This window comes from Anticarsia gemmatalis, chromosome 14 (assembly GCF_050436995.1).
Source record: "Anticarsia gemmatalis isolate Benzon Research Colony breed Stoneville strain chromosome 14, ilAntGemm2 primary, whole genome shotgun sequence".
Classification (NCBI taxonomy): domain Eukaryota; kingdom Metazoa; phylum Arthropoda; class Insecta; order Lepidoptera; family Erebidae; genus Anticarsia; species Anticarsia gemmatalis.
The window spans coordinates 5,173,115-5,192,437 of record NC_134758.1 but is presented as its reverse complement, the minus strand read 5'-3'; the positions used below and the strand labels follow the sequence as shown (position 1 = coordinate 5,192,437).

Here is a 19,323-nt window from a genome sequence, read left to right as displayed (position 1 = left end):
CGACTAAAACTAATACATTGACTATAACATTAAAAATGTACTAAATCTATATATTGTGTTATGTAGGTATCTCTAAAGGGCATTGTGCATTGTGGTATGAACATTAGAATCAACGTCTGAATTTGTTTCTATCGACCTTATTTCACGGTACTTATTACTAACCTGCCTATTTATATAGTAAACTTATTTTCCTACAATCCAATCCACGACCTTTTTTTACACCTGGTATCACAAGTCTTCTTATTTAAAAAAAAAAATGCAACCTGACGTCTGTCATTCTGTCTTGTCTTCTTGCAGCTGGAATTTGTTTTGCATTTTCCTCGATTAAATTGATAAAAAGTTACTACGCAAAATGTTGGTAAAAAACGTAGCAAATCTTTTGGCCCGCAATGTCAATGCTCTGAAAACACCACAAGTTGTTAGACATTTTTCTGTTACATCGGCAAAAGCTGACATAGTCAAAATTCAAAGCACAGAAGATTTCAAGAACAAAGTCATCAATAGCAAAGTACCAGTGGTTGTCGACTTCTTTGCTACGTAAGTTTACTACTGTGTCTCGTTTAAGCTTCCCTTAAATTTCTAGATTCCATGTCTTAATATAATTATGCTGTCTAAACAGTCTTATAGCTTTTATTGTTATTTTATTTTGGAATCATGAGAATGCAGTTCAAAGTCTAAACACAATAAATCTGTCACGCCGAGTTAAGCATAATAATTACCTACTAAGAATTCAAAGCTGTTTCGACTTTTCAAGCCTCAGAATGTAGGCATTTTCTTCTTGGATTTTGTCTTTGTTACATGAGCAAAAAAGGTTTTACAGAACTCTACATAAAGTTATCTGTAAAATGTTCTTTAGTAAAAAATAATTATAATTCATGTTGTGCAAAAACATAATTATGTATTAATGTATGTGTTATATATTAAAACATTGATATTTGCTGATGTAAAAGGCTTATGTAATATTTTTTCAGGTGGTGTAACCCATGCAGAATGCTAACACCTCGTCTTGAATCAATTATTTCTGAAAACAAAGGCAAGGTGATCCTAGCTAAAGTTGATATTGATGAGCAGACAGACTTAGCTCTGGACTATGAAGTGAGCTCTGTGCCTGTCTTAGTGGCTATAAAGGATGGCAAAGTTCAACAACGCCTGGTTGGTTTGCAAGATACAGACAAGCTGCGCAAATGGATTGGCCAATTAACATCTACTGATTCTAAGGAAAAAGTGAATGTCTAAAAAAATAATCTTTGAATGTAATAAGTTATTGTTGTTGTTACCAATATGTAGTTGATATATTCAAATTAAAAATATTGATTTGAAAATAAAACAAATGTTTATTCTTCTAAGCATTGTATTAAATCCCTAGCTCTTTTGTACACATTTTCATCTGGTTTGGTGTTATTAGAAGATTCTTCATCATTCTCATTGTTTTCATCTTGGTTCTCATCCTCTTCCTTCTGTGTCGAAGTTTGGGACTCTGTCCATTCATCCATTTGTTTAATTACCTTATTAGCATCGTCCAACAACATTTTGCGTATGTTGCCTTGGGCAGACTCAAAGTATTCCAAAAGCAGTGGCCAAGAAGAATCTGGTAATAATGTTGACGAAAATTTATTTTTATACAACCAGACTTGTTTAGCTTTCATAAACTTCCAGTTTTGTTTATCATGTTTCCATTGTGAGAGATAATTCAGGCATTGACCTTTAAGTTGGTCTTTTGCTACAGCTTGTGCTTCAGCTTGGCGTTCTGCAAACTTCTCTCTTTTCATTTGTCTTATTGATTTCTTTCCTTTTTTTTCAGTTGTGTCTGAAGCTACAGGTTGCTTCTTCTTTTTCTTTTTTCTTGGTTTTTCTTCGTCTTGGTCAGAATCATCATCGTGTTGTCTCTTCTTAGGGCTAGCTTTATTCGTTAACTCACTTTCATCATCAAGTCCTTCTTCATTCTCTTCATTATCTACTTGTTCTAACTTCTCTTCTGCAGTCTGCTCATTGTTCAATTGTTTTGCATTCTTTCTGTTCTTCTTCTTGTTACGATTTTTATTCTTCTTTTTATTATTACCGCCCATCTCGTGCTTTAGATCGCAGCAAGCGTGTTGGAAATAGTAAAATTAGGTTAGGATTCTGTCACTTTGTGTTTTGAATTTTATACTTTTTAATTTTTAGGATTTTCTCTCGGTCAGAACAAAGGTCTTTTGAACTCATTTACTATTTTTGTTGAGTATAATAAAATGTGCCGAAATCATCACATAAAATAAAAATGAATTTCGTACCTACGTGTATATGTTATATATAAATATATATTATTTTTTATGATAAGGTAGGTAGCTAAATATTTTAATGCCTATTTATCTTATGTAGTATATTATTTTTAATTTTATCCTATCCATCACTTTGAATCTTTTCTGCGATCAAATTATAAACAAATTAATTATAGATCCACCTGTAATCAGCTCATGAATTAATTAAAAACGAAAAATAATATACAAATAAACATTTCTATTAAACGTCAACGTTAATTGGTCACCCTATAATGTACTAAATCGCAATTTTTTGGCACGTCACAGCCGCGTCATCATGTCTCCGTGTCTGCTTTTATCACTTTGGAATTAATTTGTTCAACATTATCATACCTTATCGACAACTTTATATGTGAACTATAAATTTTGGGTGGTTTTTGAATTAGAGGCTTAAGATGGAAATTTTGAGTCAAGTGTCTAACACGCAGTTTATGTTCACTGCTGCGGCTGTGGCTGTTGTTTTAGTATGCGCAGCCTTAGTATTCGTATTCGGGTTCCACTCAGCGGAACCGCCGCAGTTCGATAAGCTTCCTCTGGTCGCGGACGACAGGAAATCGTCCAACAAGAAGAATAAAAAGAAGGACAAGGTGAGTACAAACAATATGTTATGCGCTCCCGCCGTTGTCATCAATGCGTGCTCATTTTATTTTTAACCTGAAAGCATATGCTCGGTAATTCACCGGGAGATACGAAAGTAAAGTAACTTATACCAGCCTTCATTACATGCCAAGTGTCCAGTCAGATTCTTATAAGTTCTAATTTATGATTCTTAGTCTAAGTGATGTCATTGAATGCCAATGATGTATTACAGCGACGAACTGTGTATGTACATTGCTTACATTTTATTCAAAATTTATTTTTTATTTATAGAAGTCTTCACCCAACCGCACTGTGTCTGATGATGTGAAGACTAAGTCTGAAAGCTCCAAAAAGTCTCCAGCTAAGGAGAAGAAGGAGGAGAAGGCAAAAGAGGCTGAGAAACCAAAGCCCAAGGAGAGACCAGCTGAACCTAAGCCTGCCAAGAAAGAGGTAGTTGCTGATGTTAAGAAAGGCAAGAAGAGCAAGACTGCAGTTGAAGTTGAGAAGCCTGCTGACTTTGATGATGCTGGATGGCAAGAAGTGCCAAAAAAGAGTGATAAGAAGAAGGTAAAGCCTGCAGAAGAGAAGGAGAAGGAGAAGAAAAAGGAGAGCCCTGCTAAGAAGAATAAGAAGGTTAAGGATGCTGATGTTGAAGCTGCTCGTCCAGTTGAAGAGCCAGTTGAGGAGACCATTAAGGTCATCAGTGCTGAGGGACCTCAAGTTGATGAAGATGCAGCCCGCGCACTTCAAGCCCAGGTTGAAGAGTTGCAACGGGTACTGAAAGAGGTAATCATGTTTTCCTTGTATAATCAAAACATATATTGTTATGCATTACAGTTAATTTTATTCATATATGCATAATAGTGTTATTTGTTCTGAATTTGTTAATGATTTCTGATAATTTTCAGTTAAAATTTAATTATACTAACATTTACACTTGGTAAATGTTGTAACTTAATGATATACTAACCAATTAATGTAATGACTTAAGCAATAGTCACATTATGAAACTTTATGATTTGACCTACATTTGTCTTTGTTGTTTTTTAGAGGGAGCGTCAAGATCAAGTGGCTTTGGGAGCCATTGATGATGAGGAGTCCCCTGATGTTGATGAGCTGACTGATGTGAAAGATCTCAGAAGCAATAAGAAGAAGGAAAACAAAGAAAAACAAATCAAGAAGAAAGTAGAGGTGAGACTTTTAGTTTACTAATTATAATATCATTAAGATACTGGCCACTAAGTCCATTACATTGTCCATTATAAGAGTAAAAGTTGATAATTGATGTGCATTATATTATACAACTTAGTTACAAATGCTGTTTTAATAGGCAACTAAATAATTATGTAATGTGTTTATTCACAATTTTACACTTTTACCCATGACTTTGTTCTAACATCTTATATTAATATGGTATTATAATGTTTCAAAACAATGGCGAAACAAGTGGAAAACATTATACAGTATTCTTTTGACCAAGTATATTAACAACATGTTTCAAAACATTCGTACACTAGGGTTTTAAGTTTCATAAATGGTCATGGTAGTAAGCGTGCTTAAACAGCACTACTATTAGTTGAATAATTAATTAAAAAAGTAGAATGGTATGAGATGTTATATGCATTATTTATGATACAAACTTTTTGTTTTATTTTCAGACTGCTGCTGCAGCCAAGAGTGCTCCCAAACCTGATTCTGATAAAGACAACTCTGACTCTGAGAAACAAGACAATCAAAACACACCTGTCTTTGATGAGCTTGGTGGTAAGTATTTGTTAACTGTTTCAGCTCTTACTTTTTCTTAAGCAAATTTAATGAAGTTGCAGGTTGGCAGATGAAAAGTATCATTTCTGTGTATGATATGCCAAATACTTGAGAAAGTCTGTGTCTAATATCACACTATGTACTATAGGACTGAGTGAATAGCACAATTTCAGGCTGTTTTGATTGTGGCACTAAACAACTGAATTCCAATTTCTTTGCACATAAAAAAAAACTGTTGCTTAATAGCTAGTTACTTAATCTGTTACACAATATTATATGATTACATAATTTAATTTAATTGTTACAGACTCTTGGACCGACGCGAAAGTGTCCAAAAAGAGCAAAAAGAAGGCTCGCAAAGACCAGTGAGGGGTGAGTCGTACACACAGGGTCCAGCCGGGCGCGCCGCCCCGTTGCTAGCTCAATGCCACTCACACCTGATAAAATTATGATCTACCTACTCTGCTAACATACTCGACGAGAACACACTTCTGTTGCCATTGATACAAACCTCAGCTAAACTATATTGTCTAAATTATCACTCAGTTCAGGGTTGTAGTTTTACAGGGTGTGAAAGTTGTTTATAATTAAGTTTTAATACCTTAACTTTTCTTTACACATTCAGTTAATTTTCGTCCATGTTTTTAGTTTCATATTTTATTGTACAATTAGCTCGTTGACTTGTTTTTCATAATAATTTAATTATTGTTTTCAATAATAGAGCATAATATTTTTATGAGTCATAATTCATATGTATTTGGAGAACTTTAATGTGACTTTTGGGAATCTGCAATATGTTGCGTGTTATACTTTGTTATTATATTAATAATTCGAATTATAAAACTATTTTAGAACTCTGTATTGTATTTCAAATTGGGCATATCGCGCGCGATTCATATTCGGGACTTACGAGCGTCATTCAAGCTACTAATTCATCTTTACAACGAAGTTACACTATTAGGTTGTGTATTAGTTATACTTTCAATATCATCTTTAGATAGACTCTATCCTTACCTTTCCAAGTATGTAGTTATAAAATATAATTGAAAACTATATTATATAACCCTCTAGTTATGATCGCGCGCGTATAATATATTGTTCTTGACGTATTTTCGTACTACTTAATGTAGACTATATAAAGGATTATACTTCTAGTTGTAGAACTGTATATCCGGTAACACATTTGAGATCTTCTGGTGCTTGTAGTAATAAGTCTCTTATCTCCTTTCATTCCATTTGTGTGCATTTCATCCTTCACTAATACTGACGTAGATGATATTTTTGATGATTATAAAGTTAACAATAACATCGTTCTTTGTGTAATTGTTATTAAGTTGAACATCAACTTATTGTTTGTTTTATGTCAATAATTAATTGGTGTTGTGATTTACCCATGACAAAATAATGTGATGATACCTGAAATTGGACCAATACGATTATTACGCGGCTTTATGTCGTAACGTCATAAATATTAACATAAAAACGTTATTAATGAACCACATTTATTTTGAACGTAATATTATAATATGTAAATTCTATATTCTGTTGATACTGCACATATATAGTAGATAGACTTGTGGATATTTTCCGTCCGGACACGTGCTTGTTCTAAAGCTTTGCACAAACATTTACCTAATTGTTTCAACAAAAATAATATTAATTCAATCAATAGACATATCCATGTTATTAAGGGTGAAGTATATAAATATTATTATATCCTACTGTAAAATACCAGTTGCAGTCATTGTTTGTTACGAATGTAACAATTACTATTTTATTGCAGATTCCTATTTTGTAAATCTAGTTTTAAGTATAATTCTAGAATAGTACTGCTAAACAATCATTTGAAAATGTCTCTGAATGCAAATAATTTATTATTACTATTAATGATAGAGTAGAATGCGAGCATGGTTCATGATTTGCAGCTATGTCAACAGACGAAAACTCATATAGATAATAGTTTGTATTTCAATAGGCAAACATCTGTATGGAATATATCGCAATATAATTTCTTTTGTCTTGGACATCGGCTGTGAAATATGTTTATTGGCAGATACTTACAGCGTTTGACGTATATGCCGATGTATAACTGTATGAATATATGTCTATTTCTCGCGAAACGATCTTTATATCTTGTTTCATCTTGTATAATTTATTTATTTATGCTCTTGATATTACTTTGTGATATCTTTTAGTGCCAGGGCAAGGGTCTGTAGTACTTTCGTTGCAATAGTTAGTAATAGTGTTCAAACTACGACTTCTTTGGTAGCACTATTTTACCATTCTTTTTGTTGTTCTATAGATAAGCATATCATAAGAGATTTCTTTCCAGTTACTCTAGGTTCTGTAACTTTGAGTTCCCTTATAGTCTAATTCTGTACTTAGGGCCTAAATTTATAAGAATTTATCATCTAGTGAACTGTCGAAGATGAATAAAATTCGTATATCGATGATAAGTATAATGTAAAAGATATTTTTGGCTTCATATTCATATGTAGTGAGTAGTGACGGGTTCCCGCCTGCCGAGTCGGGCGAGGATGATGCCAACGCATAGAGACCGTATCAAGATAATGTTGTTGTTTTATATAGGCTCTAAAGTAATTAATATAATGAATGTGTAATATAAATATTTTTTTAAAATCAATAAAGAGTGATATTGATAAATTTGTATTATTCATATCCTGTGTAAATAAAGGTTGCTGGTAAAGATTATGGATATAAATTAAATACCTGCATTATAGTAATAATATAATACCAAATTTTTGAGTACAAAATGAGATTCACAGTATACAACATCTTACATCTAGTGTTTCTACTTAATTATTAAAGATATAAGTACAAACGTGATGCATAATATCGACTAGGTACAATAGGCGTAAGTGAGAATTATATAATTGGCATTAAATTATTATACCGGTCAGTTAAATAGTACTCAGCAGTATAATATTATCACGAAGAATATGTAAAATTGTGAGTGTAATTGGAATATGGAAGAATTGTATCTCTTACGTCATTAAAGTCTCGTGACGTAATTGAAGATATCGCTTAGGAACTTATAAATAAACACGAACCTTATTTTTTTTTGTATTTGCATGTAAATGTGGAATAGTAACAGCCTAACTCACTCAAGCGCAAAAGGTAAAAATACGTTGTGTAAAGAATAAGCAAAATATATAAGTTATAGTTCAGAGTCGCTCTTGGCGCCAGACTTTTGTCGTGGTTTGCGCGGGCCGGGCGCGGCGCTCTTGCTGCGCGGCTTGCGGCGGGCTCGGCGACGCATGCGACGCAGCTTGCCGCCGCCCTGTGGGGGTGCCGCCTGTGTCCGGGATGCCTTTGTTTCTACTTCAACTTTCAATCGTGCAAACATGTCATAGTTGGTTATCGCGCACATTTTCCCTGAAATAAATTACAAATAAATATATTATAAACATATGTATATGTCTCTTCTGAGGTTTTAATAAAAGTGAGAACCTTTTACACATAGACGAGTACGACGACATATGTTCTTATCTTCTGAGTGATAGTACTATTCAGTCATGCACTCAGTATGAAAGAATTTGTTAATTAAGCCTGTTTAAAGAATGAAATTTACCTAACCCATGTTACGTAGCTTCGTTAATTGGCCTTCATTAGTGTTGATACTAATAAAGACTAAAAATCTAAGTTTTTTACGGTATTGAACAGTCACGATATTTGCGATAAAATAACGGCTTCTTATATATCCACTCAAACGTCCGTGGAGACTAAAGTATCCATAATTATATTACAATACCCTCCACGGACGTTTGAGGGGATATATAAAGAGTAACTAATTCTAGTTGAATAGCGGTTTAGGTTGTAATTATTCAAGTATTACAATAACTTATTGCAGCACGTCATAATCACTCACCGTTACAATACTCTTCACCGCACTCGGGGCAAGATACTATTCTTGTTTCCGTCACCCCTGAACGATTTTTCGTTTTTCTAAGCATAGTGTTTTTGGCGTATTCTCTTTTGTCCCTCGCTTTGGTTCTTAGTTCGGACTTCCCAAGTTCGATCAACCTAAAAATATTATAGATATTAAATTACATTTTCAAATTAGAGTCAGCACTTATCATAGGTAATGTATTCATAACGTTGCGCCTGTTATATCCAAAGACGAATGCAGGCAAATGTCTGAAATCTGTAAAAAAAAATAGACTCACATTTTTCCGTACATATACTATATATTTAAATATTAGAATTTTTTACATACCTGTTAAAATATTCTTCATCCAATTTGGATTTAGGACGAATGGAAGTAAGCATCCTCCACTCAATGGGCACAGTACACAGTTCTTCAAACTTCAAACCACGCATCTCGACTGGTATTGGATCCATAAACGTGAAGTGTTTCTCTTCATATCCTCTCGTTCCTAATGTTTCGTAAGCACGAATTTCCTTTCGAGATGTTTTAGTTTTGTTGTGATCTGGTTTTTCATTTATCTTGATATCTTCTGCTCTCACCTAACGATTTTTACGATAAACTGTAGTAAACAAAGACATCCACTCAAAAAATACAAGTCGATATTTACCTTTTCGGGTCGAGTTTTAAAATCTGGTACTTTGTCTAAAACTGCTCTATACTCTTCAGCAGTATTTATCACAGTTTTAGATAAATCCAACATTGGGGCTTCATCTTTCTTTTTATCGAATAAGTCATCTATTTTAGACATATTTCCAAAAGTTAAGCAAGTATTAACACAACAAACTATCTTTGATATCTAATCGTGATCGACCCAACTGTGTTCTGAATTAACTTAGAAACCGTTAAATCGATACTCTGTGTTTCATATCCTTAGTAACCTAATTTTCTTCTACGTGTTGCATGACTAGCTAAAGTGTGTTACAATTCCGAATCAATATTTAAATATAAAAATCTAAAATTTGGTCTTTATTACAAAATTTTCTTGATCATCATTTTTCTCTAAATACTCTCTTTTGGCGGTATTTATTTGGTCTATAATTTTCTTTCTATTATCAACGTCAAATATATTTGATTTTGAATTCCTTTCATTTATATCGTCTATCCACAACTTTCTATTTCCATACTTATCGTTAATAAACTTTTGTGACAAAGTCATTCTTTTTACAGGAGACGTTTTGGGAGACTTTTTATTTTCGTTTATATCATTAGCTGATATTTGTCCTAAGTTATTCAGATCTGACTGTAAAGTATTTGTAGTTTCAGAAGAATTGTTAGATTTTGAATCTTGGCTTGATCGTTTACTTCTCCAATATGACTGACTTAATGAGTTGCGATGTTTGACACTATTCTCTATAGTTTTTTCGGATCTAGTCGGCGGACTTGGGGATCGACTGTCTTCGCTAGAATGTGATAAGTACTGTCTTGCTTGGGGTCTATATTTTTGTCTTATTTTTCTTTTTTGACTGTAAAAAGGGTCTTTCTCACTTTGTTTTTTATACTGAGCTGCCGGTCTGTTCACTCCCCATTTTGGTCGATTTTCTATATCTTTTTTATATCGTTCTTCGGATCGAAAACGCCGATCTTTTTTTAATGTATTGTGGTGACTATCTTGTGGCGCATTTTCGTCAATATTTGGATAGTCTTTATCAATATTTCTCTCCGGTTCGTCGGTTTCGATTAATTTATTAGTTGTTGACTTAAATATAGAATCTGTTTGCGTAGATGCGTCTTTTGTTCGCAATGTGCGATATTTGTTGGGCGTTAATAATTTACCGATATCTGTTAATTCATTCGGATTGTTTAATGAGTTTAATGAAACATTATACAAACTGTTTGCCACATTTTGGGGAACTAGAACAGCTAGTTGTATATTATTTGGCTGCGAATTTATTGCTTCGTTGTTATTGTTCATGCCAATCGGCACGATATTAAATTGGCCATCTGCTAGTGCCAGTGGAGGTACGCTATGTATAAATAAATTCAAATTGCCGGGTCCCACAGACCTCGGGGAATTGAATTCTGTCGTCTGATGAGAGTTGCATTCCCTTTTTAAACTTTTTGCAGAGTGGATGTCATAGGTTCTGCTAGTTTTGGTTGGGCTAGTAGGTTCAACGGCTCGTGGTGTAGTTTCAGTAGCCACGCTTTCTTCTATTTTGGATTTAACATCAGTGCTGACACTGGAGTTGTTGTTTGTTGGGTTGGTGTTTCTTTTGTGAAACGTAAATCTTTTCTCTTTATCTTGCTTGGCTTTTCTTTCCGCGTCTTCTAAAGCCCTTTTTAGTGTCTCTAATTTTTTCTGTTCCATTATTTGTTTTTCTTCTATTTTTCTTCTTTCTTCTTCTAACCTCTGTCGATCTTCTTCTTGTTGTCTTTGTATTCGAAGTTCTTCTAGCCTTTCTTCTCTTAATTGCCGTTCTCTTTCCTCTTGGCGACGTTTTTCGCGGTCCTCTAATTGACTTAATATGGCCGATTGCAATTCTAATGCTTTCATACGTTTGTTTTCGCGTTGGGCTTTTATTTCTGGTTCGAGAGGCACATTTTGCCCTCTTAGGAATGTTCTGTAAAAGTGAAAACACATACTCATTTAAAGGAAAGAATTTCTTTTGTGAAATGTTACCAATGCGCGTCTACTCAGGACAATGAAATTATGTTTCCACCAAAAACGTGTACCTAGCGGGACAGTGTTTAAAAAAACATAATATAACGATTCCTTTTTATTAATGTCATCGGTCAACGTAAAATTTTAATCCGTACATACAGTAGGTAGTAGTACACGCTGCCGCACAGATTTTTGGTGAAAAGCTAGCCTTATTCTTACCTCCCTTCATCGCTGCCGTTGCAGGAGGATCTATCGCAGTCTATTCCCGTACTATTGCTCGAGCTTCTTTGGTCAATGACTAGAACTTCAGCTGTATTTTCAATCATATTTAAACCGCGTTCCACCCACGATGGTGTGCCTTTCTTTTGATTTGGCATCTGGACATAAATTTATTATTGTACAATCATTATTACTACGCAAGGATAAGAACGGATTCTGATGTGGGTCAACACAAAAGGAAGCAGTAGGTATTAATTAACCATAAATTATGCATCTCAAAATAAAATTACCTGTGGCAGTCTGGCATTCGGAGCTGTAGGTTCCCAAAGGCGGCCCGTGGCGACCCCACGGTCGCCCCATCGCAATCGACCCTCTTCTGCTGTCCGAGGACTGCGTGCTGACCACGCACCGTCCGACATGCCCGTATTCCCTCCACTTGGGACTCTATTTCTAAAACATCATTAGGTATCTCAAGTGTACATTCCTTCCTTTATATGGCTAATACTTTTTTGCAGAATAAAATATATTTCTCAACAATTAGGGAGGTACCTACTAGATAAGTTCAATACCTATAAGTAGGTAAATTTTAAAGTCTGCAAATATTATGTACCTAATACTGTTTATGTTTAAAAAATAAACTGATGAATTACAACGTTATAAAATAGGTAAAATGAAATAATGAAAATGAGTAAAGTATAAATAATGAAAATGAGTAAATATTATAGGCACTTAGCTTATAATATTTACTCATTTTCATTTAGCGTTAGTAAGTACCTAACCTTCAATTAGTGTTTTACTTATAAGTACATTCTGTTTTTTGTTTCCTTTAATAAATTAGGTGACCTCCGGAGGGTAACTGGATACCTTCAGATTAGTTATTCAGTGGATCGGATGTAATATTTCAATTACGAAATATAACATTGAGTAAACAAATCTTTAAATAAATTTTGTAACTTTAGACTCAAGTTTTTTTGCATTATAAATATGAACGTAAACCAATTTGATTGTTAGCAATGGCGCGTAGAACAAACATCGAAACCCACCTGTCGTCTTTTCCTTCTTGTTGCCACGCCACAACTGGGCTGTGATTGTTTACATCATGTAGAGCTCGGTGTCCACTTCTGTTCATATGATTAAGAGTCTCACTTCCGTAGCCCGAGGTATCGCCCTCTCCATCTTCGTCATAAAATGCAAACCTTTTAGCACTCGGAATGTTTCTGTTCAAAATATTAGTCTTTCTTTCTTCTTTCAAAGTTCTATCTTCAATGTGATGAATCGGTGGTAGGCTCGGACTTCGCTGACGCTGCACAGGCTCCTGATACTCGTATGACGACTGTTTATGCAGTTCCAGTGTACTTGCAAATTGATTCCGCACTTGTAAGCGATTTGTATACCGTTCACCGGTACCCCAAGGTAGATAGAGGTGTGACATTTCCTCTGAAAGAGGAAAATACAATTTTTGGCTGTTTTCTAAAACGTAGGGAAACACAATACATGACGTTAATAATAACATAAACAAACACTAGTTATAGAAAAGGACCGCTTAAATATTTAAAACTGTCTGTGATTAGCTATACCACTTTCTATTTTTATCGGCAAGAAAAACTTGATGGCTACCTTCCATGTCAACAGTCGTCTTTGAATTAACTGTTCATTTTTTCATTCGAAAAAGATAAATGGAAAAACCTTCCCCTATATGCAAAGGGTTTAGAGTTTTGTCGATACCGCTAGCTGAAAACGGTACGTCATTCATGCTACTGTATAAAATAATGTTATAGTGAACAAGTGTTATAAACCTCAGCGATTTATACATTAAAGAAAGAAGGACACGCAACCATTGAAAAGCTTTGATTGTTGCAGTATTTATGCTTACGACGGCTATAATCATAAGGTTGAAATAATTTAAGGCAATTACTTTATTGTTATTACCCGTTGGTTTAAAGAGGGCTCGTTTTAAGTTTACGTGTTTGTAATGTGCATACTGCAGTTAAATAAAACAAATGCCCGTCATTAGGGTAGGCGTATCCATATCATCTACATAATAATGAGATATATGATCAGATAAAATTATTTCTTCCGAGTCTTTAAGTAACCATAATGCTCCTACATTACGTAAACCTCTAGTTGTATAGTACTGAAGATCACTTTCGTTTATTCGTGTATCGTAGATAATCTCACATGAAACAATGGCATTGTTCTTATTACGGCTACGTATTTCTATTTGCTCTAAATAGGTTCATTACCATTAACTTTGGCGTTCTACAAGCGGAGCGTAAGTAGGCTAAACTTATTTTTTTAAGTTATTTTTGTTATGATTCCAACACTTAACTAACCTGCAACACGCGAGGAAAAGTCAAATAAACTAATTAAAGTGGTGTTAAAAGGAAAGTCCGAGAGAAAAGTATACATTTTTGTCATTAAAAAAAAACAAGACACACTCATTCATGTTGTAGTAGAGCAAAATGGACGTGGAAATATAAAGAAGCTAGGAATAACGCGTTCATTTGGCGCCATTGCATGTTCGTGGAGAATCTAGATTCGACCTAATAGAAGATAGTCGTTCGTGAAATCTAGTCATAACGTTTTGACTTAATAAACTTAAGTATAAGGGGCTTGGTTTAATAGGAGGACCTTTTGAGTAGGTAATTTCGCAGTGTGGCGCGCTAACATTACCGCTCATTATATTCTAAGTAAGTAGTATTATCGATTTTGTTGTTGATAGCTTTTCCTTCTTTGGAAATATATAAGCTTTAGAGGTTCTTTCACAAACTTAAAATAAATTGAAAGCGATGTAGTTTCAAAAGATATGTCGATATAATATATGACATCTTTCGTCGGCAACACTATGTCGACCGTTTTAAATGCGCCTACAGAAAGTTTATATCGGGGGAGGCTCGATGGATGACCTTTTGAAGAAAAAAAAGAACAGGCCTACTGCACGAAGATTCCTCTGCAAAACTAGGTAACAGGTAGGAATGAAATATCATGCATTCTAGCCACATTTAGTATGCAATATGTTTCATATAATGTAGCCTACTTGCTGCGGAAATAGCGTGAGTTTTCTGAATTTATGTACCCCAAGTTTGTTTTATGCTTCTTTTAGTATACACAATATACACATACCCCAGTATGTGGCTATTTAAAGATGCAGGTCGTATAAGCTACGATGATTCATTGACCTTTCAGTGGAAAGTGAAATGTGGCATTCTTCAGTCACGGCCTGAATAATTCACTATTTAATAACGACGGATCGATTACAGTTGTTATCGATTTAAACTTTTTTTGAGTTAGCTCCATTGAAATAGATATTTTTCTATTTTGTGTCTCAATGAGTGATTGCCAGATAATGAAGGAAAATAGCGAATAGCAAAAAAGTATTCTAGCTAGTAATGGTATATTTTGTTTGAGTCGTCACGCTCTCGTGCGCAGCCCACAGACCGTCTCTAGGCATTAACGAGCGGTGAGTGTTTCTGTTATATTATTTATCACTAACGTTGCGCCACCTAGCGTACAGTAATGTAACTATAATTAAATAATTTAAATGCAATAGAAACTTTAAACGACATACCAACCTCTCAACAATTACACAAATGGAAATAGGCAAATAGCTTAATAAGTTGTCATCGGGAAAACTGCATAAGAAATGTGTATAATAAAATAATTTTATGTAGCTTTATTATAAAAAATTGCAACTTTAAAAATGTTGTTATTTTTAAGATTTCCTAGCAAATTTTTCATATAAAGATATGAATTTACCACAGAGACTCGTAAAATTTTTTTAAACAATGTGGACTAAAAAAAATAATTTTCACTCAGAGCGAGGCGAGGCAATAAATTCAGCAGTCGTTTCGGGGGTAGGTAATTTTGTTTTATGTAGGTACACTGTACAGTGTATGTAGGGTGTTTCAGATATAGTTTGGTAAGTACTATTTCGCAGTGGTTGACAGTCTTGGCAGTGATCGATACTAATGTATTTAAGTACCTACTTATTTTGTATCAATACCACATTTCTATCTTCGATTTTAATTCGTATAGGTAATTAATGGTGGATACGTTTCCATCCAACTGATATAGATGTTTTGTTACATAATCGGTAAATTTACCGCGATGTCAACCATAATGGTAAATTATAACAAAATTCGCGGTATTCGTACGCAATTATTGTAATTTTGGCTTAGCGTGTTCTAAATTGAACCATTATCTTATGTCCAAATACGTTAGGGTCGCTGCATAATAATAAAGATTATTGACAATATGCGACACCGCGTAGTGGTAATTAAACAATATACTTACCTATTTATTAATAACAAGGCGAAAAATATTTTGTAAATCCAGTCCAGGGTGGTATAGGCCAGACACCGAAAGTACGGAAATTGCTAATAATCTAAACGGTGCAGAGATTGTGTACGGTGTAGGTACCGACTCATATTAATAATAATTCATAAATTCGTACTTAATCACCTAAAAAAAATACATTCATGCAGATCATTAATGTGTTTTATTAGCGATGCGATATAGGTACCTACTACACAAATTTTCTAGTATTGAAATACAATAAAACGAAGGGGCACGTAATCATTTCCATTTAGAATAATCTAGGTACATTACCATTGGGTGTTTATTATTAAATCCATAGCTATTTCAAAAGGCCAAAGGTCGTTAGTCCCTTCAGCCTTGGAGGTCGATTGTTTCATCACCTGCCGCCCACAACATTGTCAATAACGACAATAGTATTGTTATACTATTGTATTTCGGTAATGCTCTGCAGGCATTTAAAAAAAAGCCAGGAAACAATTTGACAGTTGTGTCGTTGATGTAAATTAAACTATTTCCTGCGGAACTCCTTACAATAGGTACCTACTTTATAAATTGTTTTTGTATTGGCATGTCGCGCCGCTTTATTATAGGTAAAACCTATGATTAAAATGAACAGTTACTTACCAAGATGTGCCTAATTACACCTCTAAGTGCTATGTTAAGTCTTAAAACAAATAATCTAGATAGGTACCTACCTAGGTCTGTACAAAAATATTATTGTTTATAGAAGCAAACTGGATTCTAAAAAAGTGAGATTAATAGTTTATTATAGATTGTGTTTGTGTGCAAGTTTTCCTTTTGTTCATCATTCATTGTTCATGAAATCTATATTTTATAAGCGAGCAGTCTGTTTTACGTGATCAGAAAAAATATGCTTTCTCGCATGTCTGTCGTATTCTTATCGAAGTATGTCACGAATGAGAAAATGAAAATTATCCAATTGTACGATCGTTCTTTATAAATAAGGTAAACAATTTGCTAAATGGTTTGAAAAATGGGCGCAGTCAGTTCAAACATAACAATTATTTGGACAGTAGACCGATAAAGGTATGAAAATAATCCAGATTTTTGGTAATTTATCATGGTTGTTATGTTCCGAAATAATCATAAATTATTATTTTATAGGTATACGTACCGTTTTTGTATTAATAGTGATGTAATCCGAAATAACTAGTTAACCGACGTATCGCAATGTCGCGAATGTTTTCTAAGTCTCCTTGATGAAACCACGACCGTGAATAAGTTGCAAAACAGTAAAGAGGCGTGATGCAGATACGAGTATGCAGCCGCTCCGAGGACCCACTGGCGGCAGTGGCGGCCGGCAGCGACGCACGGGAGTGCAGGCTGCAGGCTCAGGGCACACAACACGCGCGGACGCACCACAACTACGTAGTACGCACCTCTCTCCCGCGCCCACTGCTGCTTCTTCTGCTGGACTAACGACGCCGGCTTGCTCACTGACAGCATCGCACCACAGTATTCATTACACTTTCTAATGCCCCGTATTGCACACACGTTGCGTTTCTTCCAACCGCAGCGCAGTTACGGTGCACCGGCTAATGAGTACTACGGAGTGTTTTTTAAAAACGGACGCTCGCGCATTGCCGTCGGCGGGCGCGCGTCTCGGTTCGTTTCGCACGTGCACTCATTGTCCACGGGTGCTGGACTCGGACTAACTACCGACAAGTATCAATCGGCTGAACAGGACATAATGAATTATCGGTATTCACTCGCATACATTGACCACCTCAAACTGCAATATTATGGGTCAGAAGGTAAACAACCTAAGAGTATCGAACCGGGTGTCTAGACTTCGGTTGCCTTATTGTTTCAGAAGGCGACACGCGAATGAGAATTTCAGGGAAAAGCCTCGGAAAAGCCGCCGGTCGATATTGTAGTCATGGTAACGTTTGTTTCACGTGCTTGCGAGGAGTCGTGGCATATTTCTCTTATTTGCATTTCAGGCCATGGGGTGACGCGAATATCGTTATGTGGGACAGTGCGCAGTCCTCTACTAATATTAAATATTGCATTTTAAATAAACAACTAGGTATGTAGAAAGGCACCTCCGGTGCTACGTAGCTTATACGTACGGTAACATATATTATATCATTTACTTCATGCTCTTGGGAGGTTAACTTGAAAGTTTTTAAATTAGTATTCAATTCATGCTGTAGGCATAACAGTGGCAAGGAGAGAGCCATTTTGTCATGACATCATCTCAGGATATCACGTCTTCGGACATCATCTATTACTGTAACTAGTAGGTACTACTGTACAATTCATAACAGTTGACTCTATCGCTTCTTTATTTGATGGCTAGGTAGCGAGTAAGTACCTTGTACATCCGACTCTTCATGTTGAGTTTTTGTTTAAGAAGACTGAATGAGCCTTTGGACTGAGATCGTCAGATTTTTAATACATAAAAATAAATTAAGAAGGTGACTACTGACTACGTCATACCTCCACTTCAACTAAATAAGTATACATGTTATCGCAGTTTTAATTCTTCATTATACAATTTGTGTAGATAGTAAAGTACAATGTACATAATATGATAAAATGTGAAAGCGTTTGAGAAAACGGAATTATTTACATAAAATGAGTTTACAGTTACTATAAAAATAACTGTAACTTATTAAACATGTTTAAGTACCAAATCAGTTAAACTTATGTACCTACTTAAATCGCAATTCACCGTTGCCTCACCGTCACCCGAGCGCAGTCGATCGCAGGTTCGATTTCCGATTCGGGCATTCGAGCAGTATTCTGCCGTCGTAAATGTAAACACAGTAACTTAAGTTACTGTGTTTATAGTTTGTTTAGTTCTTTGGAATCAGGAGACCGCGGGCTATTTGAGAAAGTTTTCGGTTTGTTTGTACGATGGATAGTTACCGAAATACATTAAATAAAAACACAGTATTTTAACAAAAAAAACATTTTTTTTAATAAAAAATACAGTATCTGTGTTATTTTAAATTAAATAACAGTATCTCACTACTAACTGTGTTTTTTAAACGTGAATAGATTTCCTTTTTTTTGTTTTTGCTTGATTATAACACGGCTTCTTCAGTTACTGTGATTGCGTATAAAATATTGTTCAAAGATAACCAACAAATACTTGAATAAATCACAGTATCTCATTTACTGTATTACTGATTTTATACGTATTTCTAAGAAACATAGTTATAACACAGTATGTACATACTTACTGTGTCGTAATTCCCCTAATGTTAATATCTTTACAAAGTTACAACACAGTAATAGGTAAAACTTGGTTACAACACAGTAACCGTTGAGTTACCGTGTTGTAACTTAAAAAAGAAAAAAATATTATATTATTACCCTAGCTTAAAACACATTATCTAATTTTATTATTTATACAATAACAATATACTGGATATATATATACAGAATCAAAGATTTAACTATATACTAACATTAAAAGTTGCATGAAATAATATACAATAATTAGTATCTTCATGAGAGCAAAAATTAACCATTAAACTTCAACCGCGTTTTTCTCAAAACGCATATTTTGAAGTTACTGTGTTTAGATTTACGACGGCAGTATTGCATTCTCGACCTGATAATAATGT

The 19,323-nt window shown here is 34.6% G+C and overlaps 5 protein-coding genes across 6 annotated transcripts; 2 read left to right on the top strand and 3 right to left on the bottom strand.

The window, feature by feature from the left end:
• The first annotated feature begins 255 nt into the window (after positions 1-255).
• On the top strand, positions 256-1,346 carry LOC142978392 (thioredoxin, mitochondrial). Its single transcript, XM_076122827.1, has 2 exons — positions 256-537; positions 972-1,346. Exons 1-2 carry the CDS (start codon positions 353-355, stop codon positions 1,234-1,236), a joined length of 450 nt encoding a protein of 149 aa, XP_075978942.1. The 5' UTR covers positions 256-352; the 3' UTR covers positions 1,237-1,346.
• On the bottom strand, positions 1,334-2,140 carry LOC142978389 (uncharacterized). Its single transcript, XM_076122826.1, has one exon. The coding sequence runs from the start codon at positions 2,064-2,066 to the stop codon at positions 1,335-1,337; it is 732 nt and encodes a 243-aa protein (XP_075978941.1). The 5' UTR covers positions 2,067-2,140; the 3' UTR covers position 1,334.
• Positions 2,141-2,532: 392 nt separating this feature from the next.
• Positions 2,533-7,304, top strand: LOC142978570 (uncharacterized). Its single transcript, XM_076123065.1, has 5 exons — positions 2,533-2,884; positions 3,168-3,662; positions 3,927-4,067; positions 4,535-4,640; positions 4,948-7,304. Exons 1-5 carry the CDS (start codon positions 2,693-2,695, stop codon positions 5,007-5,009), a joined length of 996 nt encoding a protein of 331 aa, XP_075979180.1. The 5' UTR covers positions 2,533-2,692; the 3' UTR covers positions 5,010-7,304.
• A 407-nt stretch (positions 7,305-7,711) lies between these two features.
• Positions 7,712-9,338, bottom strand: LOC142978571 (uncharacterized). Its single transcript, XM_076123067.1, has 4 exons — positions 9,197-9,338; positions 8,878-9,128; positions 8,530-8,684; positions 7,712-8,036 (listed from the first exon to the last, which is right to left on the bottom strand). Exons 1-4 carry the CDS (start codon positions 9,335-9,337, stop codon positions 7,819-7,821), a joined length of 765 nt encoding a protein of 254 aa, XP_075979182.1. The 5' UTR covers position 9,338; the 3' UTR covers positions 7,712-7,818.
• A 201-nt stretch (positions 9,339-9,539) lies between these two features.
• LOC142978569 (uncharacterized) lies at positions 9,540-17,456 on the bottom strand. Of its 2 annotated transcripts, none has more exons than XM_076123063.1 (5): positions 17,125-17,456; positions 12,451-12,844; positions 11,698-11,857; positions 11,408-11,565; positions 9,540-11,147 (listed from the first exon to the last, which is right to left on the bottom strand). In XM_076123063.1, exons 1-5 carry the CDS (start codon positions 17,189-17,191, stop codon positions 9,542-9,544), a joined length of 2,385 nt encoding a protein of 794 aa, XP_075979178.1. In that variant the 5' UTR covers positions 17,192-17,456; the 3' UTR covers positions 9,540-9,541. The 2 variants fall into 2 exon arrangements, with proteins under 2 accessions (XP_075979178.1, XP_075979179.1); XM_076123064.1 differs by having other exon boundaries at positions 16,860-17,416.
• Between the last annotated feature and the right edge of the window lie 1,867 nt (positions 17,457-19,323).